Source organism: Protopterus annectens, chromosome 8.part0 (genome assembly GCF_019279795.1).
Source record: "Protopterus annectens isolate FY-2018-M chromosome 8.part0, PAN1.0, whole genome shotgun sequence".
In the NCBI taxonomy this organism is placed as follows: Eukaryota; Metazoa; Chordata; order Ceratodontiformes; family Protopteridae; genus Protopterus; species Protopterus annectens.
The window spans coordinates 593,516,765-593,540,294 of record NC_056741.1 but is presented as its reverse complement, the minus strand read 5'-3'; the positions used below and the strand labels follow the sequence as shown (position 1 = coordinate 593,540,294).

At 42.9% G+C, this 23,530-nt stretch overlaps 1 protein-coding gene across 1 annotated transcript in view; it reads left to right on the top strand.

The window, feature by feature from the left end:
• HUWE1 (HECT, UBA and WWE domain containing E3 ubiquitin protein ligase 1) overlaps positions 1 to 23,530 on the top strand; it is a gene marked incomplete in the record, with an annotated part of 5,008,559 nt that overhangs the window by 3,857,036 nt on the left and 1,127,993 nt on the right. The window contains 1 exon segment of the mRNA XM_044079288.1: positions 14,424 to 14,513. Coding sequence (XP_043935223.1) covers positions 14,424 to 14,513 — 90 coding nt within the window.

The window sequence follows — 23,530 nt, the reverse complement described above, 5'->3', positions numbered from 1 at the left end:
TTTTGTGTGGATTAGGAGTCTGTTCCATCTATCCTCTCAGTCAGTTCAAAGTGGGGTGCCACCCTTTACCATTTTCTCTGTCCACCCGAACAACCTGAAGCAAAGCAAACTGCAACTTTGCCCATTTTTCTTCACTTCCATTGTTTCTATTATGAAAGACATGATTCTTGCAGCAGCGGTAGAAAATGTGGCTTAAACCTGTGTATGCAGATATGCCACTGTTTCATGGTGGTCTAGAATAATCGAATGGAAAGGGCTCCACAAATATTTTTAGTAGTCTCTGGACGTCCTGGAGATGTAACACAGAACAAGTAGGACGCTGTAAAACTGTCTTTTGGGGGTGTGAGGAGCTTGCTCATTTCAAAACGAATCTACAGTTACTTTTAAATAATTTTTATACCACAGTGTGGCTGTTACAGGAACAGCCCAAACTTAATGTTTTACAAGTTAGAATTCTTTTGTGTAGCACATAATCTATAGAAACTTGTTACTTATGTTTTTTAAAATTGGAATGTGCTATTTGGATGCTGTTAGAAAGAGGCTTCTGTCTTTGTATATAAAATTTGTAATGTACAGTGATTTCTCAAAAAAAAAAAAAAAAAAAAACTTGCACGCAGAAACCATGGATCTTTTGACTGGGTTAGAAAGAAAATTTCCATTCCAGGAAGTTAAAGAATTGCATAAATAATTGTATATGTAGTATGTATTTTACTAGGCAGAGTTTGCTTTCTTGCCATAATTGTTTACCTGATTAAGTAGCTGTTTCCCCTGTATTTTTGCTGCATATGCTGTCTTGCTTTCCAGTCCGAAAGGTTGCTCCAAGACTAATGTGGTAGCAACTAAAATAGTAAAAAAAAAAAAAAAAGTTTTCAAAACCTCATACTAAGCATTCTTTCAACCAAGTTAAATTAAACTTCAGAGCAGCCCGAAACTGGCCATTCATTTCATTAACATGAGTTTAGTGAATCTGAATGTTACTTATTACATGTGATGTTAGTTACAGTGCTGTATTGAGTAACTCTTGCCATTCTGTATGTACCTAAGAGTGTCTGGAGTTTCCCTTGTTTTCTTATGTTTTCATAGTATAATATTTTGCACAAAATAGTATGTAAATATATGGATGAATGTGTTTTGCACATACGCATACTTTGCATATTATTACAGGTGTTCAAAGCACATATTGGTGTGTATACATATATATGGGTACAGATGTACATAACACAGTGGTACAAAATGCAGCAGAGGTCACCAGTCCATACAGTACTAAATGTATATATAAGTGAAACAACATAAACTGTGTAAAGGATATTAAAAAATCTCATACTAGCTTTAACATAGTCCAGATGTGCTTTCAGCCATTTTCTTTATTTGTGGCTTCCCTGAAGGGTACTTTCAGGCTGCTTCAGGTACTCTGGAATGTAATCCCTTTTGCTGTAGCACACTTACCAAAACCACCATTCCAATAGCAACTTTCCGTGCTTCGAATGGGTATATTCTGTGGCTAGCAGGGCCATAGTCCTCCTTTCCTGCACTAGTTACATAGTATAATTGCAAATTAGCAAAAATTCCTGTTAGAAGCAGTTGTATATAATACAAGAATGTAGATGTTTGATTTAAAAATTTATTCATTTATTGTCATTTGTTTACTAGGAAAGTCCGACTGAGCCCACAGGGTGTCCATTTTCAGCTTAGGCCCAGGGAGAAAAGCTCCATGTTGCATCACAAAACCATTCTGCAAATGTTATACTTTACAAATTTCACAAGAGCTACTACAATACAGACTCTTATTGATATGACTCAACATTATACAGTAATAAAACATTTTAATCTGAAGTAGGTAACTTAATTTTATCATCAACCTGTGGGTTTCTGATCCGATATGGATCCGAGCCTGCAGCTTTCCAAGTTAAGATCTGAGATCCAAGCTCCTCCCCCTTACCCATACTACACTGCAACCTCCTTCCACCCCTCGGATCTCGTTTGCCATGGCTTCGCCAAGACGTGATCTCTGAACTCAAGGCAGGTAGAGTGGTAGAGTAGGATTTTTCTGGCTTTAACTGTGCAAAGTTAGCTTAGTGTGTGTGGATAGTAAAGTAGTAAAATTTTGTATTTTTTAGTTAGTGTAGGCCTCCCTTTCCCGTCTTTGCTGTGTGTGTTTAGGTAGGGCTTTAGTTAGCCTTTATGTTGTTGTGGGGGTGGAGATGGACTCTCAAAAGCCGACTTTATCCAAATGCACAGTGTGGGGCCATAAGTTGTCCCCGGCTGATGGCCGCACACACTGAATCATGTGTTTGGGGTCCCTCACCTTTCTTCAGACTGCAAAATTTGTACAGCCTTTAACCCACGGGATCTGCGGGATCGCAGGGCCAAGTTAATTTTGGCTGGGCTTCTCCCGGCAGAATAGACTTCTTCCTCTACGGCCACGGCTGTGGCCGAATCAGCTTCTGGTCCTCCTCTCCTGTCTGGGACTCACGCTCCCATTTCTAGACAGGGTGAAAAAGAGGCCAGGAAGGAGAAGCATAGGGAGAGAGAGAAAAAGCGACAAAGATAGGGGTTGTAATAGACCAGCGGACCCGTCGGATCCTTCGGGTCCTCCTGTTAAGGTGGTCACTACCCCGTGCAAGACTCCTAAGCCGTCTTCCCCTCAGCTCCATTCCCCTAGATTTTCTCCGGAGGAGGAGGAGGAGGTTCAACCTGCTTCGAGGTCGTCCTCGCATCAACCTTCTTGGCCGGTGTCGGTGGCATCGATCCACAAGAAGATTCTCGAGGCTGACCTGGACCGGATGATAAGGTTTTTACAGACTCAGTTGCAGATGGGGTGTTGCTGGCTCCCTCTCCCACCGGAGCGGGGATTTCGGCTCCGATGTTTGCCCTGATAGCTCCTTCTCCGAATCATCCCCGGGTTTAGGAGTCCCTGGATCCGAGGAGCCCCAGAGTCAGGGGGTCGGTGCCGATGGTTCCTCCATCCTCTACACTGGCCATGCCCTCGAGTTTGTCAGAGCCGAGCTCTTGGAGCTGTGAGTTGGGCGTCAGATCGGGGGGTGGGGGGGGTGAGTGTGTTATCGGCTCCTTTATGGACTGGGCATACCATTCCTCTGGGTCGGTCTGTTCCGGATTCGGGTCCGATTCCTTCATCTGATCCGAAGGGCATGGTTACTCATCCTTTTAGTTTCAGAGAAGCCTGTTCCTCTTCGGCTTTCATTGTGGAGAGGGTTCTCTCAGGAGAATCAAGACCCCTCACTCTTTCCTTGGAGTCTGTCCCTGCTGCATTGCTGCAGAGTTTGTCTTCTGTCATTCAGTCCTCCCAGGGACAAGCCTGTGTCTGATGTTCCCCAGACGGTTCCCCTTGAGGAATATGAAGCTGTTTGTGAGACCTCCCCGGAGAGCACCCCCCCCCCCCAAGGAGAGGTCCCCTGCAAGTGGAGGCACATGGACTCCTCCAAGTCCCTCACAGAAGATACAGACATGGAGGAGGGGGGAGGCTTCCCCAGATCACCTCCCGAAGATGTCTCATTTGGAGACTTAATGGAAATCCTCTGTCAGAGGGGAGGTTGGTCCGCCCAAAAGCCTTCCTCGGATGAGTCTGTATTCCTGGAGGCATTCACAGGTCTGTCTACCTCTTGGGTACTCCCTCTCCCCGGCTGATCCTCTAGTGGACCTCATTACCACCAGAGCTTGGAAGGAGCCGGACTCTGTAGAACCTGTACTGAAATGGCCAGACAAGATTTTGAGCCTTCTTACGGGCAAGCCTGCGTGGAGTAAGGGTTCCCCAGTTGATGCCATGGTGGTGGTGGCGGCCACCAAAAAGGAACTGGCGCAGGAGAGTTCCTCTGTCCATCTTCCAGACAAGGAGTCTAGGGAGATGGATCAACTCGGAAAGAGGAAGTATGCTTCAGCTACCTTTGCTATAAGGACGCTGAACTATATGGCCCACGTGATCAGACTTCAGCGTGACCTAGTGAAAGAGTATGCTGAGTCTCCCCCGGAGTCCATTTCGGCCAAGGATAAACAGTCATTCTCCGCACATATGGCCACTCTCAAGTCTGTGACTAACACGTCCATGCGTCTACTCTCTCATACCACTGAGGGAGCCACTAGGTTGGCCGGGTCCGGCATTGCCATGAGGCGTCACGCCTGGCTCCGATTTTGCGGAACCTTTCAAGGCGTCCTTTGTGAATGCCCCTTTTGATGGTTCGATCCTGTTTGGGAAGACCGTCTGAGATATGCTAGTCTAGAGTGAGGAGGATGGGAAGACATTAGCCGTTGGGATCTGCTTCTCTAACCCTCAGAGTTCCTTTTCCAGGACTCAGCGAGGGCAAAAGAAGTTGTGGTTCCCAAAGTCTCAGCATTCCTTGGGCACTCCAGACTCCTTTTCCCCTAGAGGCAGAGGGGGACAAGGTGGATGCCGGCCCAGAGGCAGAGGGGGACCTAAGAATTTTGGGTCACTGGAACAGTTTTTGGATCGACCCATGCAGCAGCCCTGCGGGGTTGCCCGACTGCTCTACTCTGGAGGCAGTCAGGGGGGCATTTTACAAAGCACCTAGCTCAATAGGAGTCCATTACGTCAGACCGCTGGGTGCTTCAGATGATATCCAGTGGCTATTCCATTCCCTTTCTAACCAGTCCCTTACCTCCAAAGTACCTCCCAGACATTCCACCCACTCAAAGGGAGGTGGCAGCTTTGGAAAGAGAAAAGCTCCTAAACAAATGGGCAATCCAGCCGGTCCCCGCAGACCAGTCTGGATCAGGCATCTATTCCAGGTTCTTTTTGGTGCCAAAAAAGACGGGGGGCTTGAGGCCGATTCTCAAACTATCCACGTTGAACTTGTCTGTTGCCAAGGAGGCTATCCGTATGGTCACCTTACAGTCCATCCTGCCATTCTTGCAGGAGGAAGACTGGATTTGCTCTGTAGACCTCAAGGATGTGTAGTACCACATTATGATGGACAGGCAATCCAGGAGGTTTTTCTGCTTTCGGCATGGAGCCAATCACTACCAGTTCAGGGTCCTACCCTTCGGTCTCACCACAGCCCCCAGGATGTTTACTATGATCATGGCAGTTGTAGCGGCCCACCTGAGGCATCAGGGCATTCAGGTTTTTCCATACCTGGACAATTGACTCTTCACCGCCTTCTCCAGGCATCAACTTGTTCAAGCCAAAAATTCCTTCCTTCAGCTATCAAACTTACTGGGTATCACGATAAACCTTGCGAAGTCCTGTCTTCAGCCTGTTCAGATTCTGGACTTCATAGGGGCGAGAATAGATTTTCTCCAGGCCAAGGTATTTTTTGACTCCAGACAGACTTCGGAGCCTGACCCTCCATGTCTTGGCACTTCTTCAGACTTCACCCCCAGCAGAGCTAATTCTAAGGGCCTTATGGGCCTTAGGGTCCATGGCAGCAGCTATAAATCTGGTTCCTTACACACGTCTGCACATGTGTTACAGTGGACGTTACAAGTTTAGTGGTCTCTGTTATACCAACCCTTAAGTTACCCGATTCCTCTAAGCAAGGTGTGCAAAACTTCCCTCATCTGGTGGCTTCAATCCCAGGAATTTTGAGAAGGACGCCCCTTTATTGCGACCCCCACCCCAAGCCACGGTGACCATGGACGCCTCCCGTCTAGGGTGGGGGGCATTGCTCGGTCAGGAATGTCCAAAGCACGTGGCCCCCGAACGATACCGTTCTGCATATCAGTGAGATGAGGGCAGTCCTTCTAGCGTTGCAGGCCTTTCATGCTTCTCTTCCTCCAGGAACGATTGCAATTCAGTCGGACAACATGTCAGTGGTCTGGTATATCAAACAGGGGGGAACCAGATCCTGCCCGCTTTGTCGGGAGGCCACGAGAGTGTGGGAATGGGTGATCTCCACCAACCGTTTCCTGATAGCAACACACATCCCGGGTCGGTCCAACATTTTAGTGGACAAACTGAGCAGGACTATTCTTTTATCCTATGAATGGTCTCTGAACCCTTGTGTAGCAGAACAGATCTTCCTCAAGTGAGGTGAGCTTTGCTGCGATCTCTTCGCATCGCCGTCCAACGTGAAGTGCAGCAAGTTTTTCGCTCAGATTCCCCCTCGGGGGGGGGGGGGGGCAGAGGCGCTCTAGTCCATGCTTGGCCACCTGGTCTTCTTTATGCGTATCCCCCACTATCTCTAATGACAAAATTCTTACAGAAAGGTAGTCTGTTGGGGAGCAGGAGTATCCTCATAGCCCCATTCTGGCCTCGTCAAGTTTGGTTCCCTTGCCTACGGTTTCATTTAGTAGCACAGCCCTGGATATTGGATCCCATTCCGGATCTCATTTGTCATTCCTCTGGAATTCCTCCCCAGAGTCTGGACAGCCTCAAGCTTGCTGCTTGGTTGCTCCAGTTCTGCTAATTGGCAGGACTCCCAGACTCTCTTCTCCTGTTAAGTCCATTCTGGTGGCGGTGCACTAGTCCTCCATCCGAAAGGTGTACAGTAGTAAATGGAAGTGTTTTTCCATTTGGGCTTCTCAGAGAGATTTGGCTCTGTTTACCACCCCTATTTCAGTGGTATTAGAATTTCTGTCTCAGATTTTCCAACAGGGGGCCTGCTCTTCCACTGTTATGGTCCAGCTAGTGGCTATATCCCATTTTTATGTAGGAGAAAATTCAGGCTCACTAGCCGCTTCTAGGATTTGTAAGACTTTCATCAAAGGCACCTTTTTGCTGAGACCTCCGATTAAGCATCCTTCCCATCTGTGGGATTTGAGCTTGGTTCTTCAGGCGTTAGTTGCACCTCCATTCGAACCCGCAGTGTCAGTTGATTTAAAATTCTTGTTGTGGAAGACAGCCGTCCTGGTCGCCATCACCTCGGCTAGGAGAGTGTCTGAACTTCAAGCTTTGTGTATGAAACCCCCCATACTTAGTTTTTCATAGTGATAGGGTTTCTCTAAAGACAAATCCTGCTTTCCTCCCTAAAGTCGCTTCGGAGTCAAATATCAATCAGTGTATTAATCACCCAGTATTCTTCCCTAATTTTCAAAACAAAGGGGGAATACAAGCTTCATTTGCTAGATGTCCACAGACAGTTGCGCTTTTATTTACATAGAACTAAACCTTTTCGTAAGTCTGATCAGCTATTTGTTTCCTTTGCCAAGCCCTTTTTGGGGAAACCAGTTTCAAAGGTGACTCTTGCTAGATGGATCTCACTTTGTATTTTGTAGGTGTACCAGGATCATGGATTACCAGAACCAGACAGGGTTAATGCCCATTCTGCTCGTTCTATGGCTACTTCTGCTGTGTTCTGGTCCAGGGTTTCTCTGGGTGACATTTGTTCAGCGGCTACCTGGGCTTCCTTTCACACTTTTATTACTCATTATAAGTTGGACATGGTATCTAGAGGAAGGGCTTCTTTTGTTTCGGCTGTGCTCTGGAATATCCTTCCATAAGGGCCTCCCAAGGTCTTTGGTAGCTGGGGACTCTGTCCCACAGGTTGATGATCAAATGAAGTTAACTACTTCAGATAAAGAAGTTATGTATTCACTAAAACGTTCCATCTGAGTAGCCAGACTTCATTTGTCAGCAACCTTCCCTCCCTCCTTCCCCCTGACCTTAGTGGTTTACGATAGTCCTTGGACTCAGACTTTCTGGGTCTTGTGAGCCTAGTCTGTGTGATCAGGTTCAGGTTGTCTCTTGGGTTGATTTGTGTCACGTTGTGGGTGGCAAACTCGATCTGAGAGTTGGAAGGAGGTAGCAGTGTAGTATGGGTAAGGGGGAGGAGCTTGGAGGTCGGATCTTAGCTTGGAAAGCTGCCGGGTCGGATCCATATCGTATCCGAAACCCACAGGTTGCTAACAAATTGAAGTCTAACTACTCAGATGGAACGTTATGGTGAGTACATAACTTCTTATTTACAAATACACAGCAGCAAAAAACTTTCTGTATGAATGGCTATTTTTACAATAATGGAGATGGATAGGAGATGTTAAGTATGCTATCTTTATATAAAAAAAAAAAATGGGATGTGCAGTAGAGTAAAAGTGGATATCAGAAGTGTGATAAAACTACTGTTATTACATATGTTCATAGTTGTATACTAGGCTAAAGACAGCCAGGGCCTTTATAAGCTTAGCCATGCAATCCAACCCAATTGTGTCTGTATGCATCATGGGAGTTAGGAAGAGCTACGTTAGGATTTTTGTAGGTTATGTGGGGGGTATGTTAGTTTGTGAATTACTTTCTATCAGGGACATGAGAGCCAGACCTGGGGTGAATTTCCAGTTTTCCATTCAGTGGTCAAGGTTAGGCTTAATGGACTCTGCTTCACATGAATGAGGTACCTGTTCCAGTGTATGGGGATCCTCTGAGACATGTATCAGTCACCAGTGTGGCTTTTGTCACAAGCAAAATTTAAATTATTGGATGTAGTGGTTCTGGAACTGTTGATTTTGCAGATTTGCTAAAGGTTCATCAGAGTGGGGTCAGAGGATGTTTTGTATGCCAGATATAGATTGCCTCTCAAGTAGCCTGTAGGCTTTAACCTGATCCATATAGGACAGTGTGTTTATTCTGTGGATCCTCTTTATAAGGAACCTTTATGGGCATTCTTAACTGTTGCATAATTTTGGTCAGGTACATGCCGAAGGGGGTGTTTTACTCAACGATTAGTATAATATTACTTCAGTTCCAGAGTGTTTATCCTGGTATTTTATAGCCTTATGTCTCTGTGCACAGGGCACTACAGTTGCTATTTGCAGCTGTTACAATAATTGAAGTTACTTTTCTCCTTTCTTCAACTGCAGTTTGTGGTTTTCTTGCTTCAGCTTTCTTGATAGCTGTATCTGATGATCATGTGAGGCTCCACTTTTTATGGGAGTCCTCTTGATTCTGAAGGAGCAGCTTCAGCTCATGCTTCCTTTGTCAAGCAGGTTTTGATGCATGGGCTCAATAGAAGTCCCAAAGGAAGATGAGTTAGGCTTTTTCTTCTGACTGTTTCTAGTACCAAAGAGGTAAGAGCCTTGGGGACGTGTTTTGGATCTGTGAGCTCAGTTAACTGATGAAAGTATTAAAAGTCATGGTGCTTGCACACCATTATCTGCGCTTCTTACTTCCACAAGGGGATATTTGGTGACATGTTGTGTGACTGACTTATACCCGTGTGCCACAATTCACATAAATGCAGGAAATGCTAAAGGTTCGTGTATAGGTCCTTTCGCTACTTGTCCACTTGTGTTTTGGACAGACTACCATACCTATTGTGTTCATGGATTGTCATTTACCCCTGCTTAGCCTCCTTCAGGCCCATATGGAGCAGAATATTTTCAACAGCATGAGAGACTCCTGATATTTCCTCAGGGATCTGGAATTTTAGCTTATCTTATCCATGCAGAGCCTTGCTCCGGGTAGGACAGCAGTATTCCAGGGGGCAGTTATGATCACAGAAGTGTAGGGTGTTAATGTCCAAAGAGAAAGTTGTTATTCCTGGAAGCTTTCCTTCTCCGGCAGGGACTATATGGCAGCCAGGGAGTTCTCTGGGCATTGTGGGCTATATGACCTTAATTCTCATGTCTCCCCTATCCAATTGGCATGAGAGAAACATTCAGTGGTTCTTTAAGTCCTTCTGGAACCAACCAACTCACCCATGGACGTAGTGCTCCCATTGTTACTGTAGGCCAAATAGGTTTGAAGAAAGGAAGGGGCACCCTTTTCACATGGTGAGCAGAGTCTGTCCCTGATGACCTGTGCCTTGGAATTTGCTTGGAATGTGTATTTGGAACCTTTCAGTGTCTGTTCAGCAAGCCTGGTCTCCTTTATAAAGGATTGTGTACATTAGTCCAAAGATGATTTCTGCAGTTCCTACCACTGATGGGATGTTCAGAGCCAAGTAGAAACCAGGGTTCCTCCTCCTCGCCATGGACTGTGTATCATGCTGATGTGCTACACAAAGGGAACCAAAGATCATGAGTCTCGTGCAAGCTGACAATACAGATATGAAAGCTAACATTCCCAAAACAGTGTGGGACTCAAAGCAGTGTGTATAAATTCATAATACAGCAGTATCACAGATGATTTGATTAAGAGGGGAAACTAAAGGTGAATGTTTTCCAGCAGGTAGCAGTCTAAGTGGGTGCTTTTAGACTTGAATATGTCTACTTTCTTGCAGAGTCCATCTCCACAGTTATTGCACAAGGCTTCAGTGTAGTAGATTTTTGGAGGGTTGATGCTTTTTCATTCCAGTGACAAAATTATTTCCTATGTGCTTTCTGTCCTCCTAAACTTCTGCTCATGAGGGTGGAAGAGAATGTCCATGTGAAAGCATCCAGCAAAATTCCCAGAAAGTTCTGATGGCCCAGACAGCATTGGTTTACCATGGTGACAGTAATGGCTAGTCAGTCTTTTACTTGAAAAAGATAGACTTTCACATTCAGAGTTTCAGAATCCTAGTCCACTGCACTTTTCAAGGAGTCAAGCTGTCAGGCTAGAAAGTCTGACTCATTCATTTCAAGCACCTTTATATTTCAGGATGTATTAATCATATGGAAAGAAGCTAAGAAGTAAAATGCAGTAGAGTAATGTGTGTCAAAATGGAGATTTTCTTTTTGATGCAGGAGGAGGAATTAGGGACCCATTGGAAAAAAGGATACGCCTGGTTCTCTCACCTTATCTCTTTATTGAAGCCTGTCCTCATATTAAATTGCATGTTACTGTTGGTTTGCATTCTGTCATGTACATGTTTGGAGTGCAACAGTGGTCAGGTAGTTAAGGGAAATCATCCACCATAGGCCGTTGAGGAAAATGACCTTTCTGCCTTAGGACTTAGCTGACCTTTGAACCTTTCAAAAGTGGCACACCTTCGGTACAACTCAGATACCTGTTGTGAAATTTTATTTTTTTGCTACTTGTCAAGTCATCCAGGAGGATTTTGAGGTTGCAATCGCTGACATTTGAAGAGCTGATCAAATGCTTCATTGTATTCTTGCAAAGTAGTATCAAAACTGTCTCAGAGCTGGACTTGCCAGCTCCCAGTCACCCCCCCCCCCCAAATCTTCAAATCTAGATTAAAAAGTGATTATATCTTTTGACTTTCCACAGACAGTTGAGATGCACTTTTGACAATAACATAACATGGACAGACCAGTTAGTTTTTAACCGTACCCCGGTATGAAGAGTCTTTGAGTAACTGGAACTCTGTAGCAGTCTCATCAGCAACCTGTTACAGCACACTTCTTGGACAGCCTCTACTTTGTCTTGTGTAGGCATGTTGTTTCTCAGCGCATTTTTTAGATGGTCACCTGCTCATCAGGCCATACCTTTTTGAGGCATTAGAATTTGGCTATGCAGTCCAGAGGTAGAGTAGAGTTTGACTGACTTATGCTGCAGGGCTTTTCTGAAGGAGCTTTGTAATGCAATCTTCATGATTCTCTGCACTGTTCAGCTCCAGCTGTCAGAAATGTACTTGTATGTCAGGAAAGGTACTGCAACAGTGATTCAGATGAATCACTTGGTACATTTTTATTAGAAGTCTAAGTGATAAATGTTTCAGTAGGATCACTGTTGAAGCACAAGACATTCTCTCACCCACCTTTCTCTTTTTCACTGTCTGGGTGTAGGAGTCCTAGTGCTTAAACAATGGCTGTTTTGCCCCTTCCGGTTTTCTACTTCTAAGTCTAGCACCTTGTGGGCAGGGTATAACAAAAGCAGATATCTGTTCTATTATTAGATATCAGCTTTTTGTGCATGGATTTGGCAAACCTTCCTTTTTTTATTGTGAAGGAAAAGTAGAAGATGGCTTGGGGGTGACATCCTTATTTACCAGAATTGCAGGCTGTTGTCCTTGCATAGGGAAGAGTTCAGCTGCTGCTGATTCCCATATGTCAGGAATTCTGCTGCAGCAGTGATCCTACTGAAACATTTATCATTATGACGCAAACTATCTGGAACATGGATATTACTATCAGATTTAGCTTTCAGGATAACAGAAGACCTTTGCAGGGAGTTAATTTACACATTAGATGACATACTTAAATATCCACTTTTGCCTGGAAATGGAAGTACATAATTTCTTCGTTGTTTGCTAAAAAGACACTTGAAATCTAGGAATGGACTATGGAGGGCATTGTGTATGGCTATACATAAAAGTTTTAAGCAGGTATATACTAAAGGAAGTTGGGCTTTGAAGAGAGTGAAAGTGAGACACCAATGGGGGTTGTACTATATATAGTAATAAGAAAGTCAAGGAAGTCTAGGAGAAAATGCGGTTGGGACATTTGTAAAGGAGAGAACAGCAAACCCAGATTTTTGGAGTGGATAATGAAAGTAGATGGGTTAATCAAATTAGATGAGTAACATTTTGGATTAGTGGACTCTGATAAACTTTCAAATACAGGACTGGTGATGGAGTTCAGGGGGGGAGGATATGTGGAAGTTGGTTAGTGATTTTTTTGAACCAAAATAGTGGATTTTGTAGTTGGGGCTGGAGTGAAAGTGGCAGAACAGTGATGAGTGGTGCATGCAGGGTAATGTTAGATGTGAAAAGACAATGCAGTATAGAGATTAGAGTAGCTTAGAGTTAATGACTGAATAAAGATCATGTAGTTGGGGGAAGGATGTTTAATTCTAGATATATAGCCAAGTCAAGTTTTTTGTTCTGTTTTTTGCTATTCCGGTACCCTTACAAGACTTGAAGGGATGTTCCTGCAAACTAGAAGCATGTGGTGGTTCGGGAGGGAGACCTTGGGCTGGATATTTTTTGAGTGTTGGGAGTTGCTTTGGTACAGAAATGTTTTGAATAGATTGCTGCGTATTCTGCTTGGAGACTTTAACCTGAATGCAGAGATATTTTTTGTTGATTTGGTATGAAGTGGCATGTTCCGGAGAGGTGAAGGCATTGCTGAATTTAATATTGATAGTATAGCTAGAGAATTGAAAACCAAAGACAGGCCATTGGTAGGTGATGTGTAAAAGACCATTACAGAGATGAATATGGACTTGAGAGCTACTAGAGATTAGAAATGAGCTCTGTAGTGGAAAAATGGGCTGTATGGGTTTACTGCAGTGGAAGTTGAGCTTGACAGGGATATTGACATGGAATGGGATACCTGAGGTATCTTCCTATTTAGTAATGTTGACTCCCATGTAACTAGTACTCCCAACACTTGGACTAGTAACCTAGCAACACTGTTGTTTACTTTTGCTGTGGTAGCCCTTGGCTGGTCCAAATACCAGAAACCTGAACCCTCGTCCTGGGCTGGCAGACACCTTGCTCCTGACGTTAGGACATCTATTCATAAGGAGTCATTGGCCATTACCATTTTTCAGGTTGTAGTGAATAGTTTGTGTTGGACTGTTTGATGGGCAGTGTTAAATTGGACAGAGGATTGAGACTAGATAAAAGTGTTTATTGTGGTTTTGGACATGCATGCTTAACACATTACTTTTTATTTATTTATTTATTTATTATTTCTTCAGCTACTTTTTTATTCCTTTGCTATCATACCGGCAGCTATTCCAGTGCCCCACATCCATCGTTTGGTCTACTGGCACTGTAGTTTACCCCCCAGTCCACTGCTTGAATTTGCGCCATTGAGAACGGATCCTAAGGACAATCTTGAGCTTGGCGGGAGGTTGCTGTCCATCTTCTTGCTTGGGGAGGTTAACTTTTGACCCCCCCCTCCTTTTTTTTTTGCAGTTTGTATTATGAAGTCCTGATCAAGCATGCAGTGGGTGTGTGCAGTGTTTCATCCCACCTCTGACACAACTCTGCCATGCCACCTCTCCGTTTCCCCTTTTTATGGGAACACTCTCTGTTAATGGTATCCCTAGCCTCCACCAGGGATCATAGTCAGAGACACCCACATGACTTCTCACCCCTACCCCAGGGATGGTAGTTCTCAACCCCCTGAAACTTTAGAAGATCAGGTTATGGTCTGCCATAAAACTACATTTTCTGCATATTAGAGTTGCTGCTTATTTAGCAGAGACGATAACTACTCAAGTCTCCGTTCTGATACTTATCACAATATAAAAGATGCGTAGAGAGATTACTTAAATCTAGAGAAGGAAAACAAAAAGTTATTTGTAATTTTACTTTGTCTAAACAATCTTTGAGATGTGTTTTGGCTAATGGAAAACATGAGTTTGCAATAATCTCCAGGTCACATTGAAGGGAAGGGTTGTGAAAAAGGCACTCTGATGTAGTATGCTATTCTCTTGATACCCCCGTCTAACAGTAAGTCATTGGGGTGAGCTTTTGAATAGCCATACTTTCAGCATGTAGGGTTTTCTTAGAATCGAGTGCCCCACCATAGTTATCTTTTAGTCAGTATGTGGGCATCATTGAAGAATGCAAACTAATTTTGGTTTCCTTTGAAGTTTGGATATTTCTCTCCCAGCTTTACATATTTAGTATACATTACACCTTTCATTTGGCTAAAGCTGTAAAATTCTTTTATGTTTTCAGGAACACTGTCAAGTATTCCAACTGCATTGACTCGATGGACAGAGGAATGTAAAGTACTGGATGCTGAAAGTATGCATGACTGCGTTGCAGGTATGTCTACAGAAGAATTGCCTATTTGCAGGTCTTTGCTTAAGTGTTATAGAGAAGAAAACAAGTGGTCTGGCTTCATTTTTAAACTTATTTGTGTACTGTAAAGGGTGAGCCATTTTATTGGTTTGTTTTTGAGTGGTCACTGGTCATAGTAACGTTCCTTTCTTAATAGGAAAAAATGATCCTCTTTCTGAAATGGTGGGCTTCCAGACATATTTTATAGAAATTTTCAGCACAGGAGCTCTGTCCACCCATCCTGGTTAAATTACTTGGTATTCAAAAGCTACACTCTCTGTAATTTTATTAATTATTTTTTCTCAGCTCCCCCTTCACCTTATTCTTATCTTTTCTGATGAGAATTTTTTAGATTTATAGAACTCGGACCACTCCTAACACCCCATTGGCCCAGGTGTTTATCTGTACTGCTTGGTTTTAGCAACCACTATCATCATTGCAATGATACCTTTCATTAACTGTGTATTACATCAAGGCAGCAGTGGGAAAGATAAAAACTTGGTACCTATAGGATGCCATCCATGGCTGGCTCATATTTTCTTTTACATAATTTAAAATTGAATGAAAACACAATATGTCATGTTGCATACATAAATACATTTTCATAGATTTTGGCATACTGTACTTGCACAGTTTTTGTATTTTCCAAAACATCCAACCTTTTTAGTTATGTTTCTGCTAGAGATGGAATGAAGCAATTCACACTTACTGTAACTATAGTTTTTAGTGCATTTCTTATCTGAGATGAAAGCTGAATGCATCATTTAATGCATCAAATTCCATTGCTACCTTCCTTGTATCATTGACTATAATTAATCTGTATTATGCCCCATGCAGTTATCACTGATTTATGCCATTTCTCAAAAATGTTTCTTGTAAATTCCTTTTTTCATTCGTTATTTTATTTATGAAGCACTGCCTATTTTAACACACACACTGTCATCAGAACAGGCACTCATCCCTTTTTCATTACCCTTTGGCAGTGTTGTACTGTAAGCCTATCAGTACCTACCCTGACCACATTGTCCCTTAGAAATGTAACCTTTGTCTGTTTTCTTTTTTTCTTGTCTTGGAAATACCTTTCCAACTCTACATTATTTTTCCTTTTTGAAAGATGATCTCTGTCCTGATTATGATGATGATGATTAGTGCTTGCTGGTTTGTCCCTAATCTTCCATACAAGCATCCTATTTGTGCTAAGCTAACCATTTGCACTATCTGTGCTAAATCTATCATTAAGGCTTGCTTGACTGGTCCCTTTCCTTCCATACAAGCATCCTGTCTGCACACTGATTTTCATGTTGATGTTCTCTGCTTTATTCATCCTTTGTCAATGGTAATCTCTCCTATTCAAGACAGTGCATTTCCCATTAGAATTGAAGACCAGTATGAACCCTCTAGTAGTACTTTACACAGGCATCCTATTTGTTACAACCTCTAACTTATTCTGTTCCTTAGCCTCTTCTCCAACACGCAGTGTTGAACAACATTTGATAACTGTTAGGGCTCCCTAACTAGTCATCTCTGCACTTCCTTTTACTAAAACCTAATATCTGTTTATCTATAACTTTGACACTACCTTCTGTTGCACACTTAGCTTGCACTCACTAATTTCTTCCTGCACCCTCATACATAGACACTAATTTATCCTCCACCTAATCATTGTTCACACATGTAGCACATACATTCACCCACCACTGTCTGCTGTCTGACGCAGCGCATTCACTTGTACTGTGCTCCAGTCTACCTAGTTTCCTCCTAAGCTAGTTGTACTTATTTATTGGATTTCCTCTGCTGTGATCAGTCCCACTAACTATATGCCCCATTCTCAATATGGTTTTTCACAATCATTATTTTGTTTTCACAATTTCAAGATCAGTATTGACCTCAATCCAAGACCAGATGTCACAACTCTCTTAACCAGTCATTTTTGCACTTATTTGAGCCACTAGCACAGAACTTGGGATCTCGTATCTAAATCATTCATAGCTACCATTTACATCCCTACCCTCTCAGCCATACAATCCATACTCTACATAATTACCTTACATAGTGTGTGAAAGAAATGCTTGTGGGTGAACTAAATGTAAACTGGCATGATCCTGTAAGGAATCATCTCACAAGACTTGTTGCTTTCTTCAGTCTGTCAGCTTTAGAATATAGGCACTAGGTCTAGCCCACTTGGTAGTAAGACCCCACTGTACAAGGTCACCTTTTGGCAAGTATACTTGGCATGTTTTCCCAAATTCCTTCAGCGGACATTACCCTTCTACAGCTATGTGGTCTTCTAAAGTAAACAAGCTTTCCACCCACTACAAAGCTGATCCTGGATAGTTCCACAGCTACCATTCTAATCAAACTCAACTATGTTAACTGGAGCAGTTTATGCAGTTTTAATGATGTCATCTCTGCTTATTCGACCTCTGTTAATCTAATCTCTCCTAATAAGGACAGGCTGTTTCCCCTTAGAATTAGAGCTCAGGCTGCCCCTTGCTAACATAAAAATTAAAGTAGCTGATCAAAAAGTGTATTTCTGTATGAAAAATGTGGAAAGCTGACCCAACCACCAAAACAACAAATACAATGAATATCTTGGCCAACGTAGAGAGGAAAGACTCTGCACTAATGTACACCGTGCCTTTAAAAAAAAATCCCAAAAAATTCTGCCCCACCATATCTCTGCAGCAAAACAGTTTTCTCAAAACCCTCAACAGAAAGAGCAGTAAACTCCTTAGTACTGGACAATATGTAGCGAAATTTGGTCAGCCCAGCCTGGTCTAGCTGCTTTCTTCCATAATGTTCAACCTTCTACTGTTGTTACTCCACTGTATAAGTATTTGGAATATCCATCTTTTTATCTCAAAAATTGCTGAGAGACAGGTTAAAGACCTGCTTGATTTTTTGGAATGTAGTTACAACCCTCATTTCCACTTAACTCCTCAAAATACTGAGGAATTGAAGCTTTGTACTGTGTGGTCCAGGTTCTGTTATTTATAATCTGTGTCACATATGGCACTGTCCCCCAATGCTTTTAGTGTGCCTAAATCATACTATTTCCCAAAGTTATCTCCTCCTCCTACCACATCAAACTAGTGAATAACAGATAACCTTCTGCCTACACTCAGAAAATTTTGAACTAATTTGCAGTCAAATTTTGGAATATATTTCTAAATCTGGTATGCTCACTGATAAGGCTTAGACCTCAGTACATTACCCACACTGTTGTATACACTCATCAGTCTACTTTATGACAGTATGAACAAGGTATTCTGTTGCCCATTGTCTCCACGTAAAATGTACATTCAAAACTGTCAACTATATACTGCTGTTTAATAAATTATCACACACATGTTTCTTTCCTGAAGTAAAACTTTGACTATATGTCCTTATAAGGTAATTTTAAAACTGATTTCTGGGGTCAGTTACACAATCAACTGTAGATACATACTCAGTGGTCCAACAAGGGGCAGCTTTAGGCTCACTGCTCTTTTCACTTTAATTATTTGCTTGGAATCTCTCCCAAATAAATCATCTTTATATATATGGTATAGTCATTGCTAAATCTGTTCTGAATGCCATTTCACTGTTCAAAAATGTATAGACCAATTACCGTATTTTGTGGAATTGGCTGCATGCAAACAAACTGTTTGTAAACATCTCTGAAACAAGTGTAACACTATATTTTATCTGGTCCTGTCTTACTGGAACAGCTTGACTGGTCACTTTGGCAGCTTCTTTTTTGGCAATAACTCTCTTGTCAAGCTCCAAATAAGCTCAAACCTTAATGGGTATTTTCTTGAGAGTTGGATAAACCAGGTTCCTTTTTATGTATTTATTGTATTAGGAAAGCTGTTGTGAAGCTCTGTGCATCATCTAGAACTAATTTTCTAGATCTCTTTTCCTGTCTTTCAAACCCTGACTGCTGGATCTTTTGTCCAATTATCTATGTTCCCCATGGACAGAGGACTTCATAAGCCCATGTGACAGAAATCTGGGGTGCTTTCTTCCCAAGAGAGATTTAGCTCTATTTCCACCCCACCCCCCAGAAAGAGGTTATGAAGAACTGGTAGTGATGGGTGAAGGCTGCCAGCCAAGTCAAATAGAATTTGGTACATAATTCTATCATTTGTAAATACTGTGAAACGTTGAACTTAAAACAATGCAACAACAGTGCACTCTACTGACCAAAGTGAAGCATGTGGTGCCGAAGTCTAGATGAAGAAATTCTTTGTTTGTTTTAACCAAGAGTTAAATTGCTAGATTTAAACATGCAAATGTATTTTTGTTGCTCTGTTCCTGACCAGCTACAAGATAACAAAAGGGAGATGTTAAGAATGTAAATGCAGTTAATGTGTAGCCTAGGAACTCTAGGAAAGTGTAAAAGAATGATGTAATGTTTTATCAGAACTGCAGTTTCAATTTAAACAGAGAACCAGAAGGCATTAAGCATTTTTGTCTGGACATCCAACTCAGTACTACCTTATGCTCTCTTTATGTAAGTAGTATGTTAGAACTGTCTCTTCTCCTAGAAGTAACTAGGAATTAGAAAAGATTAGACTGTGTTTTTCTGTTATGTCAGAACTGTACTACTGATTTATTTTAAGTATTTCTGTGTGATCTCTGAACTTTTGACTAGCAATGTATAGTAGAAAGTATTGTTTTGTGGTTTTAATTATTAAATATTTTAAAACCTTTAAACTGTGGCTGGTTTGTGTAGAGATAAGTTAAGCTCTTTAGAGTACTTGTATGCCTTTGGTAAATCTGTCCATAGTCACACTGTTAAGCCTTGACTGTAGTCACACTTACCAATTGGATAATCATGTTGCACAGTAATAATTGGACACCCCTTTTTAAGGGCCTTTGAGTAGCTGATAATTATTAGTGGCTGGTGGTAGCTAGTACTGCCATATAGTCTGGGTGTAAAAGGGGCACAGCTGGAGAACCTTTGCCAGCCTTCCCCAGAAGTGTCTGTGTGGTTGTGTAAACACTTATCTCAAAGTGTATGTGTGTCAGCTACTTGGGCAGGGACACGAAGCACTGGTTGGACAGAGAGGGTGCTGGAGGATTTAGCTTGCCCACTAGGCTGAGCTCTAGACCCTATAACTGTGCCAGTGGGGAGTCTTATTGGGGTCCTGGGGAGAGCAAGGGAGCGACCAGCCCCGGACTGACTGTGATTTCTGTGTGCTGTTAAGGGAAATTGCACTTTACTGTGTGTATTTGTTATCCTTTCCTCATATATATGAGACACCCTCTCTGGTGTTAGTGGTGAGGAATGAGGCTCCTTGATTGCTGGGCCAGGGCACGGGCGTCACAGAGGTGATACAAGAGAAAGCACCTCAACTCACATCAGTGCCTCCCTCCCCAGATACAGATGTTGACAAAGGGAAGGCTTCACCCAAATCCCCACAGGGTGAATGCTGCCTTTGACGATGCTAGTAATGATGAGATGGAAGGAATCCTAACTGATTGACCTCCCCAGAGGAGGAGATCATGCAGGAGACCTAAATCCTTTCCCATAACTGTCTCTGTTGTCCCACCCTCAGACAAGCTAGTTTGCATGGTGTGCTGTAAAGCTTAGAAGGAGCCAGATGTCATGCCCATATCCTGCAAAACAGATAGTGTTGTGAACCCCCCAAGGATAAACAGCACTGGAGTAAAAGGACCTTTTGTAAATTTCAAAATGGTGTCTGTTACCACAAGAGGGTTGTCTCTGCAGATGCTCAGGCTATCCATCAGGGTGATAGGCTCAGGAAGTGTATTTGAGCATTAACTGACTTTTTCATCAGAGCCTTGAATTACATGGTACATATATGACCAGGTTTCAGAGAGATCTGGTTGTGATTGTGAAAATTGCAGATACTCTGAAACAGTCGCTTGCAAATTTTTTGAGGGCACTGCTTCCCTTTGCTCACCGTAATTTGATCTGTTATGCTATGGATGGTACCACTAGAGCAATGGGTTCCAGCCTATCGAAGAGGGAGTAGACCTGACTTTGCAGAGTACTTCAAAAGCAGCATTTGTCGCTGCTGCCTTTGTCTGCTCCTCCTTGTTTGGGCATAATGTGAAGGGGAAATTACTGTAGTTTGAGCAAGAGGGAAAAATGCTTATAGCTGAGTGGGTGAAGCTTTTGACACTTCAGAGATCCTTTCAAAGAAATCAAAAATTCCAACAGTCTGAGTCGACAGCAGTATGTCTGGTTCTGTTGGTAGAGAGGACTTCAGTCCAGCTGCCTCCCCAGAGACAAAAGTGGTCCAAACCACCAGGGCTACAGAAGGTACTTTTGAGGATCCCATCAGTATGATTCCTAAAAGGTTGCCCGACTGTCCCTCTCTGAAGACAGCTTTGGGAAACATATTTCCCTGGACCTGACTGCTTGGCTGCCTTCACATTGGACAGGTGGATAAAAGAAATTTTATTCATAGGCTATTCTGTTCCCTTTTGGGAGATGCCCAAAACCTTGCCCTCAAAACTATCACCATCCCCACCCCTGACCACCTCATCAAAGCAGGGCAGCAAAATAAGAAGCAAGGACCCTTCTAGAGAAGAGAGTTATCCAGGAGGGTCCCTCCAAACCAGATAGGGTCTGGGGTGTATTTCAGGTTCTTCATGCTCAAAGTCTCAGGATCTCAGACCCATTCTCAGCTTAAGTCAACTAAACCAGTACATGGAGGAGGAGGAGTTCTGGATAATCAAGATCCAGTCCATCCTGCCATGCTAACAGGAAAGGCAGTTGGATGTACTGTTTGGAATTCTAAGATACCTACTGAAACAGTGAAGTAGAGAAAGCATCAAGGAAGTTCTTGTGCTTCTAGGTGAGAGCCAGTAATTATCAGTTCTGATATCTGCAATTGTGACTTAGCACAGCCTCCCAAGTGTTTATCAAGTGCATAGCTCTAGTTGTGGCCCACATGTGACTTTTAGGACTAAGGATTTTCTCTTACCTGGACAACTGGTTCGTAGCAGCTCACAGCACAGAGTTGTTCCTTATGGCAAGACCGCATTTTTCTCCTGTCTGTCTTGGGGGGGGGGGGGGTGACAGTCATTCTGCCCAGGTCCCACTTAGACCCATCACAGTCTGTAGTTTTCATTGTCTGCCAGTTTGGACACAGTCATTCAGAAAGCAAAAGTACACCTAGATAGAATTTATTCCATTGTGAATGAAGTAAGACTGTCTCAGATACCATAACCTTCACTGGCTGCAGTCCTAAAAGTATTGGATCTCATTGCAGCATCTATTCAGATGGTACTTTTGTCAAATTAAAAATTAAAAATTTCCGGTGGACCCTTGAGACTTGGTGAGAACAAGCACTGCAACTCATGATACACAGTCAAGCTTTCAAATGCATGCATAAAGAGCGTGTTATGGTGGACAGACCAACAGATTCTATCAGTGGGCATTAGCTTTGTTCATTCCTCCCCTACTGGCACAGTAATGATGGGATGCATCCATTCTGTCTTTTGTTTTTTTGTGGGGTGAGCATTGTCTGCACAGGGTGGTCTAGGCCACATTGGACGCAACAGGAGACCAAATTGCACATATGCAGTGGTAGAGCACCGGCCTCCAGAGAACTTGTATATGAGTTTGAGGTTCAAGAGCCCAAGCTACTCTTTCCCTCTCCCAAGACGAAAATACCCTACAGGAAGACTGGTGCCAAAGTCGTATCTTAAAACTCAGTACCAAAAATGCATTATAATGACTTTTGGGAAGTTGGCCACCCCAGGAAACTGTCATCAGTAAAACACCCCTGAGAGTTTACTCTCTGGTCAGGGATCTGGGAACTTGTGTAGATAGTAACTTAGCCTTTGACCAACGTGTCCAGGGTAGTAAGAAAATCCTTTTATTTTGCTTAACTTAAAAGTAACAGCATGGCATCTAGGTCCAAGGAAGGCATCCTACCACTTCTCTCAGCCCTCATCAGATCCATCGCAAAGTATAATGCCTCCTTCAGTATGTAGCTGACCAGACACTTGCAGCAGCTGGAATGTCTGCAAAGGTACCCTACAAAAAGAATACAGGGAGTAAATGCAATGTCCTGTGTGGATTACCTCAAAGCACTCTAGGGATAAATTCGGTCTCATACAGACTATTGAGGTGTGACCTATGCCCTGACGTACATGGTATCCTTGGACCCTGCTCTGATAAACAATTTGCACGTCAGAACTACTAGATCCAAAGATGTAAATTTTGCTTGTGACATACATAGGACATGTTGGAGAGAGAGAGCTGTTTATCTTGGAGATAATTGTCTGGAATAGGCTTGCCATCCATGTGAAATCCCTCCCTAACCCTGTTTAAGTATAACTTGGGCAAGTGGATGGGAAATTCACCCCCTGGTGCCTATGTCTGTGATGGACAGGGGCAGCCAGTACGTGTCATAACCAAAACTCACTTCTTGTATAAATGTGTAAAACCTAAAATTTGTGGGTCACATTTGGATTGCATGGCTAGGCTAATAAAGGCCTTAGTGATAGTTATCCTTGTATACATCTGTATACATCAGTTGCTGGAGATGGAAGAAGTACTCCAAACATTGCAAGCAATTTGGGATTTGCTCACTCAAGGTGATTGCCATCCCCACAGACAATATGGTAGTAACATGGCACATAAACAAAGGGAGACACTGTCTTCCCCCATTGCAGACGTGTTATTGAGGGTATGAAGGGATTTTAAAGGTCACATGTCTTTCTTATAGCAATATACATGCAGGAGAACATCTATCATGGTTGCAGACAGGTTGTTCAGACCTGTTCCCCTCAGAAAGAATACCACACTAGACTTTTATTTGAGTTGAGGAAAACCCTGTTGTGAACTTTGCTTCGCCTTATAACACTAAACGCGTAGATTTTCTTTTCAGCACTGTTCCTTGAGAGAAAGCCACCAAGAGACTAATTTGCCCAGTAATGGCCCCCAGGTCTCCTATATGTATTTTCCCCCCATTTCTTCTCATTGCCAGGTTCCTCCAGAAAACCAAAACATGCAAAGTGAGGGTCATTCTCTTAGT